At 44.4% G+C, this 26,346-nt stretch overlaps 1 protein-coding gene across 7 annotated transcripts in view; it reads right to left on the bottom strand.

Annotated features, from left to right (window-relative positions):
- The window catches only part of SPTAN1 (spectrin alpha, non-erythrocytic 1), a 62,466-nt gene extending 36,648 nt beyond the window's left edge, over window positions 1-25,818 (bottom strand). For all 7 annotated transcript variants that reach the window (XM_058524197.1, XM_058524191.1, XM_058524193.1 and 4 more), the window contains exons 1-16: window positions 25,710-25,818; window positions 14,460-14,699; window positions 13,206-13,331; window positions 9,342-9,482; window positions 8,808-8,954; window positions 7,026-7,159; window positions 6,711-6,855; window positions 6,478-6,632; window positions 5,736-5,871; window positions 4,199-4,300; window positions 2,994-3,131; window positions 2,334-2,444; window positions 1,677-1,754; window positions 1,384-1,539; window positions 955-1,159; window positions 230-411 (exon numbers count right to left, since the gene is read on the bottom strand). In XM_058524197.1, the coding sequence (XP_058380180.1) occupies window positions 230-411; window positions 955-1,159; window positions 1,384-1,539; window positions 1,677-1,754; window positions 2,334-2,444; window positions 2,994-3,131; window positions 4,199-4,300; window positions 5,736-5,871; window positions 6,478-6,632; window positions 6,711-6,855; window positions 7,026-7,159; window positions 8,808-8,954; window positions 9,342-9,482; window positions 13,206-13,331; window positions 14,460-14,696 (2,193 nt within the window). In that variant the 5' untranslated portion in view covers window positions 14,697-14,699; window positions 25,710-25,818. The remainder of the gene's footprint in view (window positions 1-229; window positions 412-954; window positions 1,160-1,383; window positions 1,540-1,676; window positions 1,755-2,333; window positions 2,445-2,993; window positions 3,132-4,198; window positions 4,301-5,735; window positions 5,872-6,477; window positions 6,633-6,710; window positions 6,856-7,025; window positions 7,160-8,807; window positions 8,955-9,341; window positions 9,483-13,205; window positions 13,332-14,459; window positions 14,700-25,709) is intronic.
- Between the last annotated feature and the right edge of the window lie 528 nt (window positions 25,819-26,346).

Genomic DNA, 26,346 nt, shown 5'->3' with positions numbered 1-26,346 from the left:
TGAGAGTACTCTTTCTGCCATTTCTTTCCCTCATTTTGGGCTCCCAGAAAGCTATGACAGAAGATAGTTTAATTTGAGCAGAAGCATACGGAACATATAGGGTTATCTAAGAAAATCAACAGATCCCGTTCCTCCCCAAACTAGTCTGATCTTGAAATTACTCGCCATTCTTCACTCCTCCTCTTTCTGCATTCACTGGCCTAACAACGGCACCCAGTTCGCACTCTACCTGGTGAGCAGCCACATCGGCCTCGAGCAGGGCATGCTTCTTCTGGAGGTTCTGGACATTGGTAAGATCTTTGCCATAATCGTCTGAAGCCAGGTGACCTTCCACTTCATACAGCCACAGTTCAATGTCCTCAACGTTGCGATTAAACTGCTGCTGCTGGTTAGCTTCACGAAGCTTTATTCCTAGTCAAAGAGGCCAGTTTGATTTTCTATTTGTTAACATTAGCCTTCTGCCAATACTGCTCATAAACAATGAGATCTCAGTGAAGGACTACGGTCAGGACCGTCATCATTGTTTCAGCTCTATCACAAAGGTAAAGAACACAAATTACAACCTCTGCTCTCCCTTCTGGATGCTGGGGGGGCAGTTGTTTAAGAAGTATTCTAACCCCCATGAGATAAAGGCACTTGAGAAAGACTAAATGCCCTCGGCTCACAGCTGAAATTTGATTTCTAGAGATGAGACCCAACTCAGTCAGGGCCACCTGGCACCAGCATTCTCTTCTCACTCAGGCTCCCCCACCACCAGCCTGCGCATCCACATCTACCGAATTAGCAAGGCATCCAGAACCCAAGGTAAGGAACTCCTACACAGGAAAGGAGTCCAAACGCCAAGGTCCACCTCACCTTATTTGGGTGGTCCAAGTCCCTAAAACACTTAACCATGAAGGAATATTTCATTCCCTCAACATTCCTATCACAATCCAGTGAAGCATTCTCTCTTACCTTTCAGTTCAGTGGCCTCTAGCAGTTTCTTCCACAAACTGATGACCTCGTTCATACGAGCCGCCACTTCATCCTTGGCGTAGTGGTTGACGTCAATCAGCTTCTGCCCAGCTGTCTCCAGGGCATCAATGCGGCTCTGGTTAGCTGAGAGCTCAGCCTCAAAAGCCTGATGCTTCTGTACTTTTCCTTGCAGGTTGGATGGGTCCTGCCAAAGAAAGAAAGAACGCGGTTCTACCCTGAACCTGAGGATGTCAAGTTACCTCCAATTACCTTCATGCTTATCTTTATGGGGTTGTATAAAATGGTCAGCTTACATTAAATACTGAGGTTTCTGGAATTCCTATTTCTTTTTTTAGCTACAATTTATTTGTGAAAGCTATGTTCAGCTTACTAACCACATGTTACGTGGCAACGCTAACAGTACATTACTTTATAAGCTTCATCTGTGGCAGTTTTCATCTTCTCATTAACCCAACTCTTCAGTTCGTCGGAATCACGGAAAAACTGTTGCAAGTGGAAGGAGTCAGCCAGCTGGGCCCGGCGATACATGGCTCGCTCATGAAGGGCATTACGGCGGCTCAAAAGCTGAAAGACAAGGCTCCATGTGAATCTCCAGTTCTTACTCCTCAAAAGATTTCCAGCTCAAGAGGCTGAACTGCAACAGAAGGGATATCCACATCCATGTACAGATAGGAAGGCGTATAAAGAGCCTACAGACTTACAGCATCTCGGCGAGTAGCCACATCTTCCATTGCATAGTGGTTGTTCTGAATTAGCTTGGTTGCAAATTCATCTAATGCCTAGGAAGAAAGAAGGAGAGTTCTTCACTGGTAAGGATCCTGCTCCATAGCTTGGCCTCTAGAGAAAAGTAACTGCCAAACAGGTCACAAAATACACTAAACCTTAACATAGGTCAAGGTGTTCACTCCAAGGTTTGCTATGACAACATTTATCTCAACTTCTGAGTTTTTGCCTGATGCTGTTAGTCAGATATAACAATATTATGCTAGCTCCATTCAGGACAGGAGACATATCCGACATGATGTGACAGACGTCAGATACAGCTTAATAGCCTTCCAATCCCTACTTCTATGATCTATTTTCAATGGGAAAAATACCTCTTACATTAATTCTCAACTACTTTTACAGAAAGCCAAATCTCAATTTGGAGGTTTACATCAAGAAAATGATTTCATTCTAAAAGCTGTGTTATGTCTCCAGCAAGATGGGATATCATCATCGTGAGATTTTAAGCAACCACCGGAGTGCCTTTCACACGGATCCTTCATCGAATCTGTTCAGAAACCTTTCAGAAAAAGAAGAGACTTTTGGCTTTTTCAGGATCACTGGAAAGCACTGACCACAAGAAGGGGTCTTACTGTAATCTTTTCCTCCTGGGCACTGAGGGATTTCTCGAAGTCCTCATGCTTCTTGAGAAGTGCTTCCACACTATCCAAGGAGTCTCCCAAGTCTTCATTCAGTAGGAATGCCTTGCAAACGGAAACGCAGGTTTCAGAATAAGGTCCTATTGCTTTCACCTCTTAAGACTGGAAAGCAGAGGATATTTTGGCCAAAATACAAAAAGAAGCAAAGAGAGTCTTTGGCCATTAAACTCCTAAGATCTCTTCTGGAAAGTCTGAAGTCCTTAAATCCACTTAAAACTAATGCAACAGTAGCATGAAATTCTTGTTCCACATTCTACTGAAACTTTTTCAAATAGCTTTTGTTGCTTGAATTAGATTTAGATTATGCATAATGCTAAGTTCTAAAGAAAAAAAATCTCTTTAATAAAAACAATTTTACAACATCATACTCATCTGAAAAACTGGGGCCTTTTCTGAGGGCCTTGCAATCTCAGCAGCGGGGAGAAATGCTGGCAGAGCCAATGGAGGCTGGCTCAGCAACCTCTCCTCACTGAGCCAGAACTAAAACGGTAATGATTTCCTACACAAACTAAGCAGACTATCTGAGAAGCAGATGAAACAGAAACAAAGACTCCTTCGCTCACTGGGTTGGCAAGGTTTCTGCTCACACCTTACCTCCTGTTTGCTCATCCAGTTGTCCACCTGCTCGGTGTCACGGTAGAAGAGCTGCAGGTCCATGCACTGCTCGTACTGCTGCCTGCGCAGCTCCCACAGCTCCAGCAGGGCAGCTCTCTCCTCAGAGAGAATGGTCAGCTTGGAGGAGGAGGAAACAGAGAGGCAGGGGGGAAATGTCAGTCCCAGGGCCCTCCAGTCAGACACAAAGGCTGACCTGGAATTTCTAATCCTCACACTAATCTTCAGGCCTTTTTTCTGATTTGCAAAAGGGGAAGAATAACATTCACTTGTACATGTCAGCCAAGTCACAAGAAATCACACAAATCCGGAGTAGTCTGCTTGCTTATGGTAAATGTCAGAGGGGTGGCCCTGTCCTAATGAACCTAGAATTACATTATTGCCACATCATCACAAATGGTTTTAGGTCAAAATGCTAGTTAAACTCCTAGGTAGAAGAAAAAGGGCATCTATCTAAAAGTGAGGCAGTATAAATGGAGTAGGGACTTTCAGTTGAGAAGTGTCAATTGAGTGGGTACTCCATAAAATAATGTCAAATAAATTCATGAAGGCCCTAGACATAATTTTTGGGCTCCAAAGTTAATGACAACAAAGTGTCTTTGAAATGTCTTCTCTTAGTCTACATATTAAAAAACATACCGTTATCTAATGTTCTTCAGGCATCTTTATACTCAAAGATACTTTGAAACTTATAATTATATACACACACAATTTGATAAAAATTTTTTCCTCTTGGCTGTAACTACTAATGCAGGACTCAACTTCCTGCAAAGTCCCCTTTAAGTAGAAAATGTGTCACATGTGTCCCAAATAAGTGGAACTTTCTCTCTCTGTTCAATCGCCAGACTATACATACATCTTCTTTTCAGAATCTTCTTTTTTTGGTGAGGAAGATTGTCCCTGAGCTAACATCTGTGCCAATCTTCCTCTATTTTGTATGTGGGACGCCACCACAGCACAGCTTACTGAGCGCTATGTAGGTCCGCACCCAGGATCCAAACCTGTGAACCCCGGGCCGGGCCCACACATTTTCTTTTTAAATCTCTGAAGAAGCTGCTCCTTAACTGCCAGGTGGGATCTGTATGTAAGTTTTCTCACACACCACGGTGAATGCAATGTCTGGATATCTAAGGATGGAGAACAGCTTTCAGAGACCTTTAGTAAAAGAACTTTTTCTCCTCTCTCACCTTCTCCCTCACTTCATCTGAGGCGTAGTGGCCAGCAGCAAGCAGGGCCTGTCCAGATTCATCTGCAGATTTAAAGCTATCTTCATGAGCGTCAATTTCACCCTACAGAGGGAAAAAGGCACAATTTATGCCTCGCTTCCTGAAAAAGAAAACTAAGTAGTTGAATTTCAAATAATCATTACAAATCAGAATGTCATATCTAGAATGAGGAACGGAATGTAAGACAAGGCCAGGTTTCCTGGCATCAGTTGAGGTCATCAAACAAGAGCATCACTTAAGACTTTTCCTACTGGCTTTTCATGCCACCTGCCAAGCGCCCACACAGTCACAGGGGCTGAGCTGTTTTCTGTTCCATTGCTCTATTTGTCTTCCTTGGAGGAGATGGTTTTGTTAACTATGATTTTATAGCACCTGGTAGGGTGGGTTTCTCCCCTGGCCCCACCTTCTTCTTCAAAATTGTCTCAGCTGTTTTTCAATTTTAGAATCAGCTTGTCTCATTCCAAGAACAAAGACCTGCTGGGCTTTTGAGTGGAACTGCACTGAATGTATATCTTGAGAATTTTTATACCTTTACACAAGATCATTCCACCCATGGGCAAGATCAGACATTCCACTTAGCTTTCCTTTTTTCAGTCTTTCAACAAAGTTTTATAGCTTTCTCCACAAATGTCTTACACAACTTTTATTAGATCAATTCCCAAGTAGTTTATATCTTCTGATGTGATTGTAAGTACTATTTTTTTTTTTGCTGAGGAAGATTGACCCTGTGCTAATATCCGTGCCCATCTTCCTCTACTTTATATGGGACGCCGCCACAGCACGGCTTGACAAGTGGTGCGTCGCTGTGCGTCCAGGATCCCAACCGCGAACCCCGGGCTGCCGCAGCGGAGCACGCACACTTAACTGCTACGCCACTGGGTCGGCCCCTATAAGTAGTACTTTTAACTGCTGCTAGTGGAGAGGGACCTACTTGACTTTTGTATATTGGTTTTATATCTGGCACATTAAAACCTCTCAGAAGGCTTACGGTAATAATAATTTTTAAAACCATGTTTAACAGTGTTTTCCAAAATTACTTAGCCCTAGAAAACCTCCTTCAAGGTAAAGCTTATTAAGATCTCATATAACTAGTTTTTCATGGGACATACTTTGGGGAAATACCAGAATAAGAAATTTAGATTTACTCAAACCAACTATGAAATTCAGCATTTAAACAAAGACATTATTCAAGATGCCACAGGACTGATGTGCAAAATAAAACAGTAACACCTCCACCTTGCCAGAGCTTGGCTCTTCACTTTTATGGACCACAGGTAATCTCCTGACATTGAACCACTTAACCATCTCTTAGGAGCAAGCAGAGCAAGTCTCCAAAGGTATAACCAACAACAACCCTTATGGTGAGAGCTGCCTGTGAACACAGCATCACCCACTCAGACTGTAAGTGATAGTGACACACTCTCACTTATCCGGGCAGTGATACACGGATGCATTACAAGCTAACGTCTTCACTTCTGGAAGACCCTGGAGACATTACCTTGTGCTCCTGATGCCTATCCAGCAGGGCTTCAGCCCCGGCCACATCATTGGCCAGTTCATCTGCATTAATGAGGGCTTTCATCTCAGTCACCCAGCTGGTGAGGTCACGGAAGTCAGCAAGGAAGCGTTGAAGTCTAGGGAAATAAAGGTAAGTCATCAGATCTTCCCAGTGGAGGCCCCAGGATGGAAAATGCCTCCCTAAAGCTCCGAATTCTATGTCTTCAAAGTCTAACAAACCATATAAACTCTAGTCCTGGGAAATATGGGATTCTTTCAATCTAGACTGTAAAAGGAAGCAAGAGAAGGCTGAAATCAATCCTTTAAACTTAGGTTCTGTCCATCACTATAATTCCACAATCTTGTCCCTTATTTTCAACTTCCTTGTCATTCCCAAAGTCAACCCCTGGTTAGTAAGAAGCAATCTTTCCCTTTGTGCTCAGATTGCTAAGGAGATATTTCCATTTCTATTGGTCATGACACAGTGATAAAGGATGGAAGAAAGATCTTTACAGAGTTGTAAGTACCATGTGTGTGAATACACAACACTGTAAAGTTGCCAGTCTCCAAACAAATATAACATAGGTAGGAAAAACCCATCCGCATTTTCTCAGTAGGGGAAACCTGGCAGGGTATACAGAAGCTTTCTCAGTCTAGAGAACTGACCCTTAACTCTGCCTTCCTCTCTTCTCCAAAAGAAGTCCAATGACACGGGCTGCCGTGTACTGGAAGATTCTCTCTACCTGTATGAGTCATTGAGACGTGCATGTCTCTCCGCCGCCAGGGTGCGGATCTGCTCCCAGTTTGTGATCAGTTCCTCTCGCTTCACTTGAATCTGAGTGGCGCTCAGAGGGTGGGACTGCTGCAGGCGGTCAGCCTCAGCACAGAGGGCTTTGACCTAGAAACACGTTCCGTCAGAACTGCTCTCCCGACTCTTGGTAATTTATTTATAGAATCAACTGTTTCCAAAACCCACCTTGTCCTCTAATGCAGCAAGATCTCTCTCCAAACCCTCGTGCTTCCGAAGCAGAGCCTGAACACTTGCCAGGTCTCGGCCAAAATCATCAGAGGCCATTAATTGCTCCTTTTCCTTAATCCAGCTGATAGTCTCATCCACATCCCTACAGGATAAAGGCACCAGTTAATCCAGTTATGATGACTGTCTGAAACTGGGAACACCATGCTGGGCCAAGACTCAGTCAGCTCCAGCATCCTATTAACACATGCCATAAACTTTACCAAGCCCCTCCAAGTAGACGCCCATTCCCAGAAGCCCATGCTGACTTGATACCTGTTGAAGCGCTGAACTTCAGCTGCCCCAAAGAGCTTCCCCTGTCTCTGAAGAGCCAGTCCCTTCAGCCGCTGCCAGGCTGCGTTTACTTCATCCTGCTTAGTCTTGATCAGTTCCTCCTCAGGGTGCTGCTCCTAAACAAGAAAGAGCAGAAGACACTGGACTTGGTCCATAACCTCTGGCTCCTCCAACTAGTCACTGGGGGTTGGCTCCTTGAAGCACCTGCTTTAGCAAACCTTCAACATTCTGAGCAAACACTGGTTTTCTGTGTGGGATGAAGTGAAGCACATTCAAAAAGAGCTTCTGTTTTCTCTTATATAAAAACAAGAGAGCCATAATCTATCCCTTGGAGTAGTGTGGTGGATCTATGAAGCGCTTATGTGCACCAGTACCAAAAACCTTTATGCTGGGCCGGCCCCGTGGCTTGGTGGTTAAGTGCGTGCGCTCCGCTACTGGCGGCCCGGGTTCGGATCCTGGGCGCGCACCGACGCACCGCTTCTCTGGCCATGCTGAGGCCACGTCCCACGTACAGCAACTAGAAGGATGTGCAACTACGACATACAACTATCTACTGGGGCTTTGGGGGAAAAAAAGGAGGAGGATTGGCAATAGATGTTAACTCAGAGCCGGTCTTTCTCAGCAAAAAGAGGAGGATTAGCACAGATAGTAGCTCAGGGCTGATCTCACTCACAAAAAAAAAAAAAAAAAAAAAAAAAAAAAAAAAAACCTTTATGTTAACAAACACTTCAGCTGCAACTTTGTGGTACCTTCATCAATGCACCCACCTCTGCTCCAACTGATTGAAAATTTTGTATTTCAAATGTTCGTAAGGCTGTTAAGCAGTCTTACCCAAACCCATGGTTTTCAGGGTTTGTTCCTGACTTCAGACTGGAGATATTTCTTTAAAAGTATCCTTTCCCACTATTTTGTTCTTTTATTTTGTTTTAATAAGAATAATATGTAGAGTAATAAGGTGAAGCACTTCAGGATTCTGGGATCCATTTGTGAGATCTTATCCTTGGCCTGACTGCTCTTCTCAGCACAGCCTTCGGATGGCCCAGAATTTGGGGTGGGGCAGCCCTTCTGTCACTGTGAAAGGGTGAGGTATTTCTTTCCCCTCATCACTGATCAGAAAGGGAACAAGGACCAGCCCTGAAACAAATCCATAAATTTAAAACTTGTACCCCCCAAATCAAATTTCCCTAAAAGCAAAAACTCTCTAGTTCCTACTACTTGACGTCTTTGGAGCACTCTGACCCTCGTGGTGGAAGGAGAGAGTAAAGCAGCAGCTTATGGGACCGCACACGCAGGCCGTGGGGAAGGGCTGCACTACTCCCCTCTTAGGGCTCCAGAGCTACCAGTGGAGCCCGTCCATTACAAGGTTCCCCAGGCTCCCCTGAGAGCCCAGGGAAGAACAGGCAGGCATTGGTGGACGTCTGCCAATCTTAGGAAGCATTCACCACCACACCCTCATCTGAGAACCCTGACACCCAGCTTCTGCAGCCCAATAAAAGGTTCACCAAGCCCTACCGGAAAGTGGGTGGAGGAAACAGATCAAATGAACTCTGCCCTTCCTCCCATAGCCAAGAGTTAGAAAACACTTCCTAATTTAGGAGTAATCAGTACTGCAGTCTTACTTAGATTTAAACAAAACTCTTAGACATGCTTACTAAAACTGGCTCGCTCAGAAACTAGGGATTTGATCACCGAGATTTCCTTCTGAAAACACTAGAAAGTTAATATGACAATGTTGTGAGAAGGACGTAGCACTGTGCTATTTACCTGAATGAGTTTGGCAGCAAACTGGTTCACTTCGTTAACTCTTTCTTCATGGGCAGCCATATCTGTTTGAAACTCTTCAAATTTCTTCTGTAAAACCTCCACGTGCTCCAGGTCCTGGCCCAGCTCCTCAGAAGTCACAATGGCTTCCTATTCAGGGACCATAGCAGAGCCAGAGTCACCAACCAACACTGGGTAACAATGGCTCCCAGAAACTTATTGTGAAATGGGCATGTTGGGATGGGGCCATGTTAGTTTTAGTGGACGCAGTTATCTGTGAGGTTTGTGATTTTAGTTCCTCTCCTAGTCAAGAGGTTGAGCACATGGCATTTCAGTCTCAGAGACTCCAGGTTTCAGACTTACAGCAGAGAACACATCTACAGAGCGGCTGGAGATACAGCAATCCCACCACCACGCCTTTTGCTTCAACTGGCTGCATCTGCTGCTAACCCTGGCTCTCAGTTGCAGACCATGGAGGGGTCTCTTCTCCTGCTTTCTGTAAGGCTTACTTAGCAAACCTTCCTTCTCAAAACATACCTTGTCATTGATCCAGTCCATCACATCCTCACATTCGCGTAAATACTGCACCAGCTTCTGGGCCTGCAGCAGTTTGACTCCTTTCTCTCGCATCTTCTCCAGAAGTAATTCCCACTGGCGGTGCAGCTCCATCAAACGAGTCTGCAGGTTAAAAATACATATTTATCAACCCTCCAGATTACAACCATTGCTATGGGATCTGGCTCTTCCATAGAATTCCCACAAGTCAGAAACCTCATGGAGCTGTGAACAAGTCTTTTTAAAAGATAATCACTAAACGGAGAGGAAATCGTAAATTTAACTGAGAACAGGAAAAAGCGTACACTTCATAGTGGTTTGCTAGGTCTTATGGTACAAAATAAGTGACCTTTCATAGATTTATTCTAGTTTACTTCAAGGGAATTATTAATTATTATTATCAATTATCATTGATATTATATTATTTGTAAGTATTTAGATAGTGTTATTGGTTATTATTACTCAATAAATTATTAAAGTGGGGGGGCCGGCCCGCTGGCATAGTGATTAAGTTCGTGTGCTCTGCTTCGGCGGCCCTGAGTTTGCAGGTTCAAGTCCCTGGCATGGACGAACGCACTGTTGGTCCATTGCTGTGGCGGCATCTGACACACAAAATGGAGGAAGATGGGCATGGATGTTAGCTCAGAGTCAATCTTCCTCAGCAAAAAGAGGAGGATTGGCATCTGATGTTAGCTCAGGGCCAATCTTCCTCACAAATTAATTAATTAATTAAAGTGGGATTCCTAGGTCAGAGGACTATTGAGGAAGGAAAGATGAAGAATTAACATGGAACTTCAGCAAAAATTACCGAAGGGTGTGTTCGGAATTCATAGAGGTAAAGGAGAAAAACAAAACAAGAGGTCCTATAGACATTATAAATCTAAAGAAATAATTATGAGGCACAAGTAAATAGGAAACTTGAGTATCAAGTAGAAAAGATGAGGTCCTGAAACAATCGGCCATCAAAATGGATTCTTGGCAGAAAAAGTTTTGGAGCTTCTGTGAAAAGATACAGTTTGTGATACAAAACATCTCAGCAAGCAGCAGCCACAGGCCCAAACATATTCACTTCCCAGCATCTTCGGGTTCTCATAGCACAGTCCTAGTAAGGACTTGTCGAGAACTGGGGGAAACTGATCATCAGTTCAAGCTTAGCTGATGCATTCTGGTATTCTAATCCAGTTTCAACGCGTTGATTGTGCCCACCCAAGATACTGGGAGTTTCTGTCTAACACTGACAGACAGAAGTAAAACAAACACAAAGGTTTAAACACTAACAGAAGAGAAGTCTGAGATCCACCCATGGCTGAGATGCCACTCCCAGCAAAACAAAACCTTGAAAGCTATGGGATGGTCAACATGGGTGGATTCTCTTAGAAACAAGTATGGATGTTTCACTTGAAAGGAGAGAGCAGTGGGGGAAAATAAATGCTCACACAATTCACTTCCACCACTACAATCACTTCCACCCCTGATGGCTGAAACTGGAACCCACCACTGAGAAGGAAGTGAAAGGCATTCCAAGGCAAGGGGGAAAAGGCAACCAACATCAAGTCAATATTCCACCTACTCGGATGTGGGACCCAACGTGGGTGGCGGTGACTATGGGGCGCCACGCAGTCCGGTACGGTGTGAAAGTCTAAACCGGTGATAGACAGGTTATCCAGGACACATACACAGCCTTCGTATTCTACCCACCTTCCTCCATGTTAACCCTGCCTGCCAAACTAAGCTACTAAATTATGGGGCCAGATAAAACACCAAGCCAGGATCACTGTGGGACCCCTGAGCATGAAAGTAAAGATTAAGTGAGAGCCCTCTGCTCAAATTAGAAATGTAGCCACAGAAGGCTAAAGAAAAACCTCACCCTCAAGTTAATTGTCAGTCTCTCACAAATTCCATCTATACACCTTCAAGTAAAGGAGGGCCAGGCCTGTTTCAGTACTGTAAAAGCTTTCCCATTCCTGGTGTGTCTGATCACGTAAATACTGCAGGCTAGAGAGAGGTCAGTTTCACAAGCTTACTATTGTTTGAGAGTGTGAGTGGGCAGGGAGGCAGGTACACTAAGAAACACACTGAAAGCGGACAGGGTGGAGAAGATGTCCTGGTTCTGACTCAGGTGGATTTCTCAATGGGCAGGAGCAAGCTGCAGGAGCTTTCAGAGAAGGACTTGGGGGAAAAATTAAGGAAAGCTGACAGGAATGAAACGCAGGTTGGAAAAATAAAGCACATAATTGTACCTAGAGAAAGGAGTGGATTGAAATTCCAGTTCTGTCACCTATTAGCTGTGTGAATTTGGGCAAGTCACTCACAATTCTCTGAGCTTCGGTGTCTACACTTCTATACTATGGGGATAATGGCTACCTTGTAAGTTTATTGTGAAGATCAGAGACAACATATGTAAAATTCCCAGCAAAGTGTTTGCAAATAAATAACTACGAATAGCCACTCAACAAATAGTAGCTAATAGTACTTTTAAATGTTGCTTTAATAAGACCTCTAAACAGGGAAGAGGGCACTTACTAAAAGACCTGAATGAAGTGAGCTTTGAGTCTCCCCTCCCCCAGATTAATCACTAAAGCCAAACACTTGATCTATTTCTCACATTCTCCATCTGTAACCTGGTTACACTACTACAGAGCAGCCCCACTCACTCTGGGAAAACAACTTCTATCAAGGAAATAATAAAGCATGCCGATTTCATTTACTGTAAGACTGTATACAAAATAGTGGGGAAAAGGGCAGATAAATATTTGTATTTAATAGCAGAGACACATATTTACCCAAATGGTCATGTGGCAGTTAGAATTTACTCTTATTTCCTATTTACAATCATTACTAGTAATAGTTAATTACTAACAATAAGCTTAGGGTTAAATGCAAGTCTTCAATATGAGACGGCAGAGTATATTAGAGCAAGAGAGACAACAAGTATTTATTGTTGAAAACCACTAGATCAGATCCTAAGGGAACGAAACCTCCAGGAGGGTAACAGCAGAGGATGAAACATGTCTAACTGGAGCTTAAGAATGCAGCTTTCATCTAAATCTTCAGGACTGCCTTGACAGGTAAAGGACTGGAAAGGTTGGTTCCTCAATGGAACACGACTTTGGATGACAAAGAACAAAACGTAAAGATAGATAAGAGCATCCAGTTACGAGAAACTAGGTGTACATATCTCATCCTGAAGGGGTTTGTTTCCCTCAATACCTTGGTATTGGAAATGTTAAACAAACCAGAGAAAGATCATTTATTGCCCCAACTCCAATGAACCAGCACCACAACAAGCCAGACCAGTCTGAGGACTCCTGCTTCAAAGTCAGTCATATCACCATGGTCACTGACCAGCAAGTGTCACAAGTCATTCCTTACAGCTAGACCTTTAACTGGCTTGCTGACCAAACCTCAGTAAACCCCTCCTAGGGCAAACCATCAAGATCGAGAGAGCAAGCTTTCCAACAGAGAACTTTCTTGATAGTGTCTGTGATCAATCCTGTTTGTCTCTGTGTCCTAGTCCATAAATTCACCAATTTCACTGATATGCTCTTCCGTCTAACTACTGTCTGCAAATATTAAGAGTTTAACTTACGCAATCTTCTATAAAGTATAATCACATTCTACAAAAATTAATTTCCTTTGCATACAAATACTTGTTTATATTCATACTGAATCATCATACTACAAAAGCAGGACTTAGGCCTCCGTTAGGAGACTTTACAAATTCTTTTAAAAAGCTAGAAAAGTCTACCTTTTTAGGAGCCCACATTTACAGGTAAGCATTAATCCACATTCCTCTACCAACCAGACAGATGGAGGCCATTCATACTAGGCACGACTCTTACTCACCCTTATGGTTTCAGATGCAAAATGCCCTTCTGAGATCATCAGGTTTCCAGTCTCATCCAGCTTCACAATGGCTCCTGAGTTGGCCTGCACTTCAGCTTCAAAGGCCTGATGCTTCTGAAGCTTGCCCTGTTGGTGGACCACGAAGGGAGCCACAGATGCAATCACACAGCACTCATCATTCTCTCCCCCCACCCCCCTTATTCCTCCCCTCCTGACCCCACTCCCTCTCATTATGGACACGTCACTCAGCATCCCACCCATCCCTCTATCTGCTCAGCTACTCAAAGACTCAGACTGCATCTATACTGGCCCTCTGAAAGCTCGGCCATTGAGGACCACCAACTTTACAGATAGCAAGATGCTACAAAATATCCTAATTTTACTGTCTACCAGGAAATTAGCCTCTAAGTGGACATCTAATCCTTTCTAGAAATATAGAACCATACTGACAGTTTTCTTAGCATGCAGTGTTTACCCTTGAATATACACCCACATTCACTCATATATGACACTTCCTTCAGCTTGCTTTAGAAGCCACACTCTTTGATTTGATTCGATACATTCTATTTCTCAATACCCCTTTTTAATCAAGTATAGAGCTGGGAAGGGGCCTGCCAGGCAGGGATTGTACCTAGACCAGCATTCACCTTTTTTTCTTCTTAGATGACTGGTGTAGTCAAAGAACCATGGGCCCCACTACTGCTCCACTTGCTAAAAAAAGTCTTTCACCAAAATCAATAGATGAAAGGCTTTGTCTTTTTTCAAAAACAGCTTTATTGAGGTATAATTTACACCATAAAATTAACTTACGTGTACAATTCAATGATTTTTAAAGGCTTTGCTTTTGATAAGACTTACCAATGAGTTGCTGAAAGAGACTCAACCATAAATTTTCACCAGCAACAACACTGTTAGCACGTCTTTCTCAAAAACACATATTTCAGGAAATCAACCCACACCTTCTCTGAAAAATGCTGAAGGATCACCACTGGTTACAAGACAGTGGTTTGAGAACCATCAGCTTAAAGCATCCAGAAAAGATAAATTAAAACCTGCAAGATTCCACATTCACCCTCACTCATACACACACTAAGGGCTTTTCAGAATAGTGAGTCCTTTCTTATGTCTGATCTACATTCTTCTTGCTACCCAATCTCTTAAGGTCACAATTAAATGACTTTCTTTGTATAATTTTTGGGCAAAAACATTTGAGCTCTTGAATTTTGGCAGGAATCTCAGGGAGATCAGACGTACCTGCAGGTTGGTTGGGTCTTTATAATTTTCATCAGATGCAATCTGAAGTTTCTCCTGAATCCATTTCTCCAGCTCCTCAGCATCTCTTTGGAAAAACTGGAATCGATAGGAATCTTCCAGCTTCTGGCGCCTGAGGGTTGAGAGCTCCTTGAAACGGTGGTATCTGTCTAGGACCTGCTGCCGCCTCTCCTGGATGTCCTCTGCTGTTTCCAGCACCTTGACCCCACTTGGGTCCATTTTCTGAAAAGAGAGAATGTCCTGAGATAAGCACCACAAGACACCAAAATAGATATAATGGAATTAGCGTCTCTGAAGGAAAGAATTAGCAGACAGCCCTAGCAGACAGACAAACTGAGAAGGTAGCCCCTTCTCAGAATCCAACAATGAAGCCTAGATCCTACTCCTTTGTAAACAATGTCTATCCACTCCCCTGCAACACTTGCCTACCTGGGTCCCTCAGAGGATGCCTAACCAACACGGCAACAAAACCAAGCGAAAAATATGAAAGGGAGAACCATGGTTTATACTGTCACTTCTACAAGAGCTTTGAGAATTCAAAGGAAATGCCAACTTTGGTACTCAAAGAATCATTGAGAAATCCATTCAAAAATCCTTTCATCTGGTCTGTGCATTTCACTGTGTGGAGATTAAAAAGAATTCACTCTTGGGGGCCGGCCCCATGGTTTAGCGGTTAAGTGCGCGTGCTCCGCTACTGGCGGCCCAGCTTCGGATCCCAGGCGCGCACCAACGCACCGCTTGTCCGGCAAGGCTGAGGCGACGTCCCACATATAGCAACTAAGAAGGATGTGCAACTATGACATACAACCATCTACTGGAGCTTTGGGGAGAAAAAGGGAAAAAAAGGAGGAGGATTGGCAATAAATTTTAGCTCAGGGCCTGTCTTTCTCAGCAAAAAAAGAGGGGGATTGGCATGGATGTTAGCTCAGGGCTGATCTTTCTCACAAAAAAATAAATAAATAAATAAAATGAAAGAAAAAAAAAAAAGAATTCACTCTTACTGAAGTCAGTTTTTCTATTTTTCCAGATCTCAGTGAAGAAAAGGGAATAATTATAAAATAACTGGTCCTTAACATCAATAACCAATAGAATATGCCCAGTCAAAGTAGCTGATTTCTCAGTAACTCCAAAATGTCAATCCTACAAGTCTTCTTCAGGCTAAAAGAGGGCCTGGGCAATGAACAAGCTTACTTTCATCTGAATGCACAAAATTAAAAGAAAATCACCATGTATCTTAAAAAAAAAAAAAAAGTGTGGGGAAAGATTTATCCTACTTTACTCCTACCTGTTACTCTGGAAAGCAAGCAGACTGCATAAGTTCAGCAAGAATTTCAAGTCAACCACAAATGCAGGCTAACTGGGTAGGTGGCACTTTCCCCATAGCCCTCAATCTGCCCCAACTGTAAACCTTCAGATTTCTGGGCAGTTTCACTAAATTTTAATGTCAAAAGGAAAACCTGACCTATTTATGGGAGAAATTCAGAATATGCTACTTGCTCTTATCAGGAACAAGCCATTTTATTATCTAACCAAAGAAGGACCACAGAAAGAAACAGGTACAGATCAATGACAAAGAGCTTCTACATGTCAGTAATGTGTGACCTTGCGTGAGCCACCTTCCTGCTCTGTGCCTCCATTTCCTAGAGGGACTAAGAATGGCAAGTGAAAATGAGATGGTCTCAAGACCTTTCCAACTTTAAAATTACATTCCACAGAGAAGGTTCTGAGATTTCGTAAAGCAGCAGACCAGATAAGCTTTCTGGTCTCCTCCAGCTCTTGTTCCGTAATTTATACGAAGTAGAAAAATTGTTTTATCTGGAAAATATCTGAGAGCCCTTCCCATCAGCCTGTTCACCTGGCCCAGGTAATGGGAAAGGATAAGCAGGCTAAGGAGTAGGCACGGAGGTCAGTGAGCGAGCCCCCCACCACCATCCAGCTGTGAGGTAAACAACACTAGCGAGGTCTGGGCAGGTCAAGGTTTCTATTCTAGCTCTGTAGGGATTAAAGCAGCTCCAAGAGGGGGCGGGAAAGTGTTGTCTGCACCTGACCCACTCTGAGGACCACCTTTGTGTGAGGAGACTATCTTCCTAGGGGACAGAGCACGAGGTGATTTTAGCCATACCACCATTCTTTCCAATTATTCTCCACCTATTAACCAGTTATTTTGTTGTATTACTGTTTTCCCATAAAGTCTGATTGATTGATTTTACTATAAAGAAAAACGTATTCTTTGCCATGTCACTCCTGTGCTTTAAAACCTTTTATGGCTTCCTCTGAGAGAGGAAAGAATCCACTTCTCTAGCCAGACCTTCCTTGACCTGGCCCAACATACCTGACTGGTATCATATCTCACCTATGCCCCCTACCCTCTTGGCATATAGAAATATTCTTTCTTCTCTAATACACATGATTCTCTTTAAAGACTTCAAGCCATCTGCACATGCTTCCTTTGCCTAGAATGTTCTGTCTCCCCTCTGCCCAGACAACTCCTGTTTATATCTCAACACCCAGCTGAAATGAGTAAACTGCAGGACCTCGTCTCTTTACTAAGCTGTACTCAATGCTCCCTCCATCCCTCCTGCTCAGATTTAATCACACTTCTCTAGATTTACAAAGCACTCGTATATACATCCCATGGTGGAATTAGACTGAGCAACCTCATCTCTGTATCCCTGATTTCTAGCACACGGGTCATTAAGACCTGTTGGCTGAATAAATGATCAAGCCCGTGCTGAGTGCTGTAGCTGTGATGCAGCAGCCCTGAATCCATTTGTAAAGGGTGGGGAGAGAGCTGGATAATCTGTCTACCCAAGTTTCACTTGCCATATTGTCAAGCTGGAATTCGAGCCAGGTAAAAGCTAGACTCGTGACAAGAACAGCAAACAAAGAATGTGCTGACTGAAGCTACATGACAAGGTGTCAACCTCATGAACAAGTCTGGATTACTAATCTTGGATTGATCAATGGCAGTGTATTCTGAGAAATTAGCTACTCTTTTCACTCTGGTAGGGTGGAACCTCAAGGAAATAAAGCTCAAGAAGGCAGCTTTGTATCACTAATAGATAGCTATCTGAAAAAAATATTTCCTATTCTTAAAACGGGCTTCAAGAGAGTCCTTAAAACCAAAAACTGAGGGTGAGCTTGAAAAACTGAATGTCTGTTCAGAGCAGATACTTCATGACAACAAGGCAGCTCTGGTTTACACTGCTGCCCTAAGTGCATCAGCCTCTTTTGGAGAAGGCCCATTTCTGATGAAGATCTGGACGAGGATCACTACCATCACCAGCCACACTTACTAGAATGTACTCATGACTTCACTCATTCACTTGCATTGTCTGCTCCAGCTTATCTCCCATCAATCTCCCTCACTGACCCCGAGTCACAGGCCCTGGGCAGGGTCCATTTCCCAGCTCAAAAAGTTCCCTGTGGTAGGAATGTTCTCGTCTCTCCCGCATCCAACTCTACCATTTAATACCATACAAACCCCTCAAAGTCTACAGCATCTACCTCGTCCTCTCCGAAGTCCTGAATTAGAAGTCATCACTCCCTCCAGGGTCCTCTTAGAGCACCATCACATTCTGCCATGTAACTTGTTTTCTCCCTGCCATTTTTAGAAATTCTTTAGGGAACTGAGAGTTTCTAAGGAACTACAAAAAAGACCTTTTACTCTAACTTGGCACATATTAGAGAGTCAATTATATTCTGAACTTGGAAATAGACAAAGTGCTGTCCTTCAGGAGACATGTCTAATAAGCAAGTCGTGGAGCCTGGGGTGACTCGGGACGCCTGGCTCCCAGACTAGCATGGCAGCACTGGTGATTTTTTTTTTTTTTTGTGAGGAAGATCAGCCCTGAGCTAACATCCACACCAATCCTCTTCTTTTTGCTGAGGAAGACTGGCCCTGAGCTAACATCCGTGCCTGTCTTCCTCCACTTTATATGGGACGCCGCCACAGCATGGCCTGACAAGCGGTACACCGGTGCGCGTGCACTTAACCGATACACCACGGGGCCGGCCCCGCACTGGTGATTCTTTTTCTGTGTGTGTGTGTGAGGAGATCAGCCCTGTGCTAACATCTGCCAATCCTCCTCTTTTTGCTGAGGAAGACTGGCCCTGGGCTAACATGCATCTCCATCTTCCTCCACTTTACATGGGACACCGCCACAGCATGGCTTGACAAGCAGTGCATCAGTGCGCGCCTGGGATCTGAACCGGCGAACCCCGGGCCGCCGCAGCGGAGCGCACACACTTAACCACCTGCGCCACCAGGCCAGCCCCCTGGTGATTCTTAACATGACTGGAGCTGACATACTCTTTATTGACAGCTGCTCAGTTATTTATTATTTTCTTTCTCTACCTCTTATCTTTTTCATCTCCACTTTGGAAGTGAAAAAAGGGAGAGGAGGAGATGTTAATCATTAAAAAAATAAAAATTTTGTTTAAGATTGAGTCTTAAATTAGTAAACAATTAGGATTAAGAATAATTTATATACTTCCTTGGTTCTCATCCCTTGGAAAACAGTTAAGATGGAAAAATAGCAGGAAATTATGTGTCTGATTTGCTTGCTTAAAAAATTTTCTTGTACAGAAATTTTCCAAGGAAGGTATAGTTATGTATGAAACAGTAACTACACTGCACATGAGTTCCTGAAAGATGTCTAAGTCTCCAGATTGTCTATGGTGTTTGTCCTGCCTCCTCATATCACAGGATGCACTGCATTTCTAAAATCCTTTAGCTGCTATGGAAATTTTTAAGCAATCACAGTGGGGAGCCGCCCTTTGTGATGAGAAAAAGAATCCTCCATATAACACTGCAGAGGTTCCACCTGAGCAGGTTCCCCCACTTGGATCCAGCGTGCTGATCTGCCCCTACCAATCCAGGGAGACAGTCCAGCGAGGCCCTGCAGAAATTAACCAACCTAAAAGGCTCTCTTTGTCACCCCAGTGAAGTAGAACGAGTCAATTCTATACCAAGTGCTTTGGTCAGGCAATAATGGACTTTTCTTTCCTGCAGTAGATCAGCTGACGTCAGTAGGTGGGAGCTCTGCCAAGCCACAACTGGCTGCCTCTGGGGAGCTGGGGCTCTGAAAGTCATCAATGCTCTCCCACTGCTGTCTGCATCCAGAATTTTCACTTGTGTGATTACCGGAGCCTAAGATTGTAGGTTAATAAGAGATCCCTCCACCCCTTTAACCAGATAGGGAGCTGTCTCTAGTTTATCCATACAAGTTCCAGTTTCTTTTTGCTTCTAAAATGTTCATTTCCATAGACTATATTAAACACAGGAAAAAATTTCATATCACCAAGAACTACTGCCACCCAAAGGTGCTACAATCTCTCACCCAAACTATGTGAGAGTTAGTGGAATTCCCTGGACTCTGCCTGTGTTGTGTGTACCACATTCCCTCCATGACTTAGGCTGCAGGCTGCAAGAACCCCACCCTTGCTCTGAAATATGCAGCTGACTGATAAGGCGGACTCCACAGAGAAGGTTCCCGGCTGCTCCCAGCCTTAATGGGATTAACGCCTTTTGTGAGCTAGAAAGGAAGAACTCAGGACCTGCGCCATTAAAAAACAATCTCCAACCTTACCAGCCTACCTATCTAGCCCAATAACTGCCTAAAAACTACAAAGAAGCTGACTTCCTGGGAGTGCAATCAACTGACTGCTTATCTCAAAGCAGCCAATCAACTCTGATTTTGCCAATCAAGTCTATGTATTGGGAGACTGAAGGAGGGGAAAGGAAGTGCTAAATGTATTCTTTGTAGTCATGCTTCGCTTAACGACAGGGTTACATTCGGAGAAATGCACTGTTAGGCGATTTCGTCATTGTGTGAACATCACACAAACCTAGATGGGATAGCCCACTACACACCTAGGCTATAGGGCACTAATCTTATGGGACCACTGTCGTTCACCAAAACGTCATTATGGGCCACATGACTGTATGTTTAAGAACACCTTCCTGTTTAAGGTAACCGAAGACAAAGGTCATATTTTTGCAAATATTATTAGAGAAGACTGAAGATGCAGGATATTTATAAATGCTACAACGCAGCAGTCACAACGTGAGCTGCACCATTCAGCAAGTAATGTGGATTGATCTCAGGGGGATAAAACAGGAATTACAACTATGTCCTCTACTGTAATAAACAAAAAGAACTTGTCAGCGTTCTTACAAAACTGCCACATCCCTGGGAAGAAAGAGGGGGCTCTAAAGATATGAATCTTGGTTAGAAAGTTCTAGTTTAATCCAAATATATAACATGCCTGAGAATGACTTCTCATATCCAACACAAACTTATACATGTTATCAACTGAAAATGGATTCCTACAAAAGAGGCTGGACATTAACTGATATCTTTGTGTTCTTGACTAATGCCAAGAGACAGCTGTTTGAGGCACTTCTTGGTATTTAGGGAATTTTTAAATGCCTTCACCTAATCTACAGAAGCTATATGCCCCACAGTGCAAGGGGATATATCTGTCTTTGGAGGCGGGGACAGGCAGTGGGTGGGAATGACACTGTGTTAAGCAACAGAAAAGACTGCAGATACAAACATTTTCAAACCAAAGGTCAAATGCTTTCAACTCTGCAATTGGCTCCTGCAGTGAGTGGTTTAGGACACCCTCGCAAAGATCTTGGAGAGTGGAAGAATTCAGCAATCATCATTTCTCCATGGAACCCCAGAAGAGAATAAAATTGTAGCGAAGATGAAAGGAGTCACTATTTAAGACGAAGCATTGGGACTGCCTTCCTTTCAGCAAGCTGAATCTGCTGGATGTAAGAGGCATTTGGAAAACTACAAAATGAATTCCGATTTCAACAGATAGATTGTTTTGCAAGGAAAGGGATTTTAGAGAGTAACAGGATGAACAGATCATTTGGCTCTATGGAAAAATTCACAAACATCACCCAAAGCAGAAGGTCATAGAAACCATTCATCAGTTTTGTTTTTGTTGCTTAGTCAGAGCCCAAAGGTGCAGAACCGACAATGCCGTTTTTTTCCACGGCTTAGAAAGCCAACCTATTACCAAATTTTTACATTTGCAAAGCAAAAGAACTACATCCACAGATGTGGAAGGTCTTCCTCTGACAACAAACCACCAAAAAATTGGTTAGCACCCGTAACAATTAATTCTCAGATCAAACAAATTAACTCAAAACCAGCTTAGCTGCATATTTTAGTAGCAGATTTGATGGTAAGCAGAGAGGTAAATAATACATAAATCAAGAGTTTTAACCATGAAGAAAAACAACAAATATTTTTGCTTAAACCGCATTCCAACCAGGATTGTGGACCCGAACGTCAGCCTTCAAATTGATTAATTCATTTCAACCCGTTAGCACGATTCTGCAGAGGTGAGCAGGGACTTAGCTTAAAAAAAGCAACAGTCATAATGCATTGCATCAAAACCCAGAAAAGCAGAGCAACACTGAGGAAACTTACTTCTGAATGCTTCCCAAAATACTATGTTGCTGCTACTTACCTTTTAACTTGTAAATTCAGATGAGAGGTATTTAAGAGAAGAATATTGTTTCTGAGATTCAAAACAGGAAAAGGTTATAATGTGGCCCATTTTTATAAATCTCGTTGAAATAATTAACCAGTCTGATTTATAAAAGGGCTTGCCTTGGATTTATCACCCATAATCACTAGAAATTTGCGAAGTTTATATTTCTCCTTATTGGATATCAAGACACTAATTTTAAGCATTTTTCTTTTTGAAAAAGGTCCAATTTAGCAAACACTCAAAAACTGTACACAAATATAACAGATATATAGTGAGCTTTTTTTTAAATCAAGAAAATGCAAGCTCCATTCCATTCCAAGGATTGCGGCAGAAAAAAATAAGTCACTGGGAACAGGGAACAAACCCAAGTTTACAATATTTGTCAAATGTAAAAATACTATTTTTTATTACGTTTTCAGATTACTTTTTTCCAAATATCTATAAGATAATCTGTTTAGTCCCTTGGTTCTTAAGAACTAAGTAACCATCAATAAAAAATCAGCAAACACTACATGCAAAACATCAGTAGGGTGATAAAAAATTAATATATTCATGCCTTAAAGAGAGGAAGGTAAAAAACAGGAGGCTTTGGAAATTTTAGAATAAATTTACTATGACTTCTGTTCATGTAACACCAAAAAAACCCAACAAAATCCAAACCCTAACCAATTTGCTTAGCAGAAAGATCATGCAGGCAGAGTTTTTTCCCCCTCTCTTTGGATCATTCAACCTCTTTGACACAAATGTGTCTTCACTGCAAGCCAGGCAAACCCGAAAAGCCAACACGTTTCCTGCATGCCGGTCAAATACCTGGACTCTGCGCTTACGAAACGATGACAACATGATGGAGGAATGTGGAGGCTAAAGACAGGGGGAGAGCAAGACGACAAGCTTCTGAGGCCAAACTGAACAGAATAATTTCAAAATGAAGAAAGCAGACCTTTAAACACATCGAATACAGGTAAATATCAAATTTCAGATGTTTTCCCGACGCCTGTCTTATTCTATGGAGCTTCTAAATCCCACCAGGGATTTATTTTATTTTTTATTTTTGTGAGGAAGACTGGCCCTGGGCTAACATCCGTGCCCATCTTCCTCCACTTTATATGGGACGCCGCCACAGCATGGCTTGACAAGCGGTGCGTCTGTGCACGCCCAGGATCCGAACTGGCGAACCCCGGGCACTTCACCACTTGTGCCACCGGGCCGGCCCCCCCACTGGGGATTTAAAATGTGGAAAGAGAACCAAGATTCTCTGGTCTTAGCAGTTCCTATCTAAAAGATGTGCGGCTTTGGCCAAGTCATATCCTCTTTTGGGTCTCAGTTTCCCCACTTTTCAAATAAAGTAATAATACTGAATACACTTTTTAATGATAAACATGCCCTCCCTCGACCCATATTCCGATAAACTGAGACTCCTGGGACTAGATGATTCCTAAACCCCCCTTCCATTCAGTAATAAAATAGCATGATTTCATGAAATCATCAGAAACAAGAATTAACTCAAGCTACAAAGATCTGACTTGGGCCTAGTTTACTGGTACATTTCCTTTACAAAATACTATTTCCTGTTCAAAACCGGTACAAGAGGAATATGCAAAAAAGGTGGAAGGGAGGTAACCAGCACAGCAGCTGCTCCAGTCCACTGGCCCCCAAGTGATCAGCTCTGCGTCCCTCCTCTGCATGCCTCGAGTCAGCATTTGCCACCAGGGCGTCGCATTTTTCTACCTACTCTGATCACAGCTGTAGCAGACCCGCCTGCAGAACCAGCGGAGTCCTCGAATAGCCCAGGGAGGATTGATTACAAGGCCGGCCTGGTGCCCACTGTCCTTAATGCAGGTTCAGCAATGCCAGGACTGTGGACTATTCCTGATTTCCACTTCTCAGGATGTGCAGCCGGCCCCTCCCTTTGCGATGGAGGCAGGTAAGGAAAAGTAGAGAAAATTCTAATGCAGGGAACCAAAAGATATACTTAAAAAACAGCTCTCTCCACCTACACCTGTTCATCAGATTGCTTGACAAGCTCATATTAGAGCCTGTGACAGATCGGATTTCTCCAATTATTAGATTACTACAAAACTCACCGCTGAGACCAAAAGCGTATCAGAGAATGTTATCAGGCTGATGGTTTACATTAGGAATGGCTTCACACCTGTCCAGCACAAAGCAAATCCTCCTTTCAAGTCTCCTCTCTCCATCTAGGTCCCTGGATAACAACTAACACACTTTGAGGGTCCCTTTGAGTAATTATTGGCCCAGTTACTAAAAAAGGCTTATTGTTAATTTCCTGCACGGAGGCCATTCTGCAGCGCTTTTTTTTTCCTGCAGCACATTTTTTAAACTTTGACTTCAATTTGACCTTTCAAAATCTAAGACACTAGCTGCAAGCAAAGGGAAAAATAAATGACTAGTTTAAGGAGGTGGAATCTTGGCTCAACGGCTTCGTACAGCCAAGTGTTCCCACTGCTATTCTGAAGGTTTGCTGTTTCCTGGCTGCAAGACACCCCCATCCTTCCATCTTTGATACATTCTGATTTACTCAAGTCCAATTGCCATGACGACGCAATTTCTCCACACGTTATGAAAATACTTCATATGTTCTCTCTTCTATTCTTCCCTAACAGCCATGATGGTAAGTTTTTCTAAAATACCACGATGAAGACAGAACAAAGGGCCTACATATTTTAGGATCTATTATATAAAACAGATTTGACAAGGTGCTGCAGCAATCCAAATATCATCTCAAAACCGCTTTCTGTGCTATTCAGGCTTTTAATTTAAAATATATGCAACCCTTAACCTTAACAAGCCCCTTATTTAAGATATTTTATTTCAGTACATCAAAGGGACTTTTAAAGGCAATTTTCTTGGGGAAGCATCTAATCAAATTCGCAGGGATGGCTTTCAAACAAAAGGCTGCTTCTATCATTCCACACCGGGATGGCTGTAGAATTTTTGACAAATATACCGCCCTCGACTCGAAAGACCCAGTCTCGGGGGGGAAAAAAAAACAACCTCGGAGCTATTAAGTTATTTGATTTAGGTCTCATACAAAGCAAGCGCCGCATCTACCTATAATTTACAAGCGAATCACAACTGGGTAAGAAAGAAATGTTTATTACAAGGTAAGAAAAGGAGATGATGGCCAGTCTCGGACCGTTCTGCGTCTAAAAGAGAAGGCCAAGACTCGCCATACAGGATAAGAATAAGGTCAAAGAGCCCTTTACTCTGAGGTCGGTTCTTCCTCCTTCAAGGGTTGGGCCGGCATTGCTTGGGGGGATTGGGGCAAAGGAGCTGCAGAAGTCGCTCCCCACGAGGGAAGGGACTGGGGGCGGTGGGGGGAGCGCTCTGCAGGGAGGGGGAAGGTGACGATCCGACCAGGGAGCCCCCGCCCCACCTGCCGCAGCCGGATGGGGCCGGACTCGGGGAGGGGGCGGGGAGGGAGCCGGCGGCCTCGCTCCCCCTCCGCCCCGTCAATGACATTCCAGCGGCCGGCGCCCAGACTCGCCAGGCGGCTCGTCCGCAGCCCACGCGCCACAAGCCGGTCGCGGCCGGCTCGCCCGGCTCCCGCCCGACCGAGGGTGCTGCGACGCCCGCCCGGCTCACCTGTCCGCGCGCCGGCCCCGCCCCGCCCCGGGGGCCGCCCGGCTCCCCGCCCGGGGGCCGCCCGCCCTGGGGGCCCGCTCCCGCCCCGAGCTCCCCCGCTCCCGCTCTCACCGGCTCCTGGAGGGTGAGGGCCGTGGGTGCGTCGGGCTGGAGGGTGTGGGGTGCTGCTGAGAGACCAACGCGCCTCCGCGGCCTCCGCTCCTCGCCGTTCGCTCCGCAGCGGATACTGGCGGCGACGCGCGCGCCCCGCCCCTTTTATAGGCGGCCACGCGCGTTCCGGCGGCGGGCGGGCGCGAGCGCGGGGGAAGCGCCTCGGCGCGGCGCGAGGGGCGGGGGCGAGCGCCGGAGAAGCAAAGGGGGCGGAGCTCCCGTCGGCTCAGCTCCCGATCGCCGGGCGGAAGGGGCCGAACCTTGCCGGAAGGAGCCGAAGCGGCGATGCAGGGGAAGAGCCGAGCCGGGGGAGCGCAGCGGGAGGATGGGGAAGGAGGGCGCGCGCCAAGGGTGGGGGTTGATGGTGCAGAGGAGTCGCTGCCTCCGCCCAGGCGGGCCGAGATGCTCCAGCCACACCGCCCTCCCCGCAGCTTGGATCCTCCAATCCTGCCCCTCCCCTCCCTGCAGAGAATCTTCTGCACCCCACCCCTCCGCCCCTGGGAGCCTTTCCAGGACTGCAGCGAAGGGCGGGGCAGGGGCCATCACTGCAGTCTGGCTGGAGATGCTGCACACCCCGGCCGGAAAAACGCCCAGTCCC

This window comes from Diceros bicornis, chromosome 28 (assembly GCF_020826845.1).
Source record: "Diceros bicornis minor isolate mBicDic1 chromosome 28, mDicBic1.mat.cur, whole genome shotgun sequence".
Taxonomy (NCBI): Eukaryota; Metazoa; Chordata; class Mammalia; order Perissodactyla; family Rhinocerotidae; genus Diceros; species Diceros bicornis.
The sequence above is the reverse complement of the archived record's forward strand: the minus strand, read 5'-3'. Positions and strand labels throughout refer to the sequence as shown.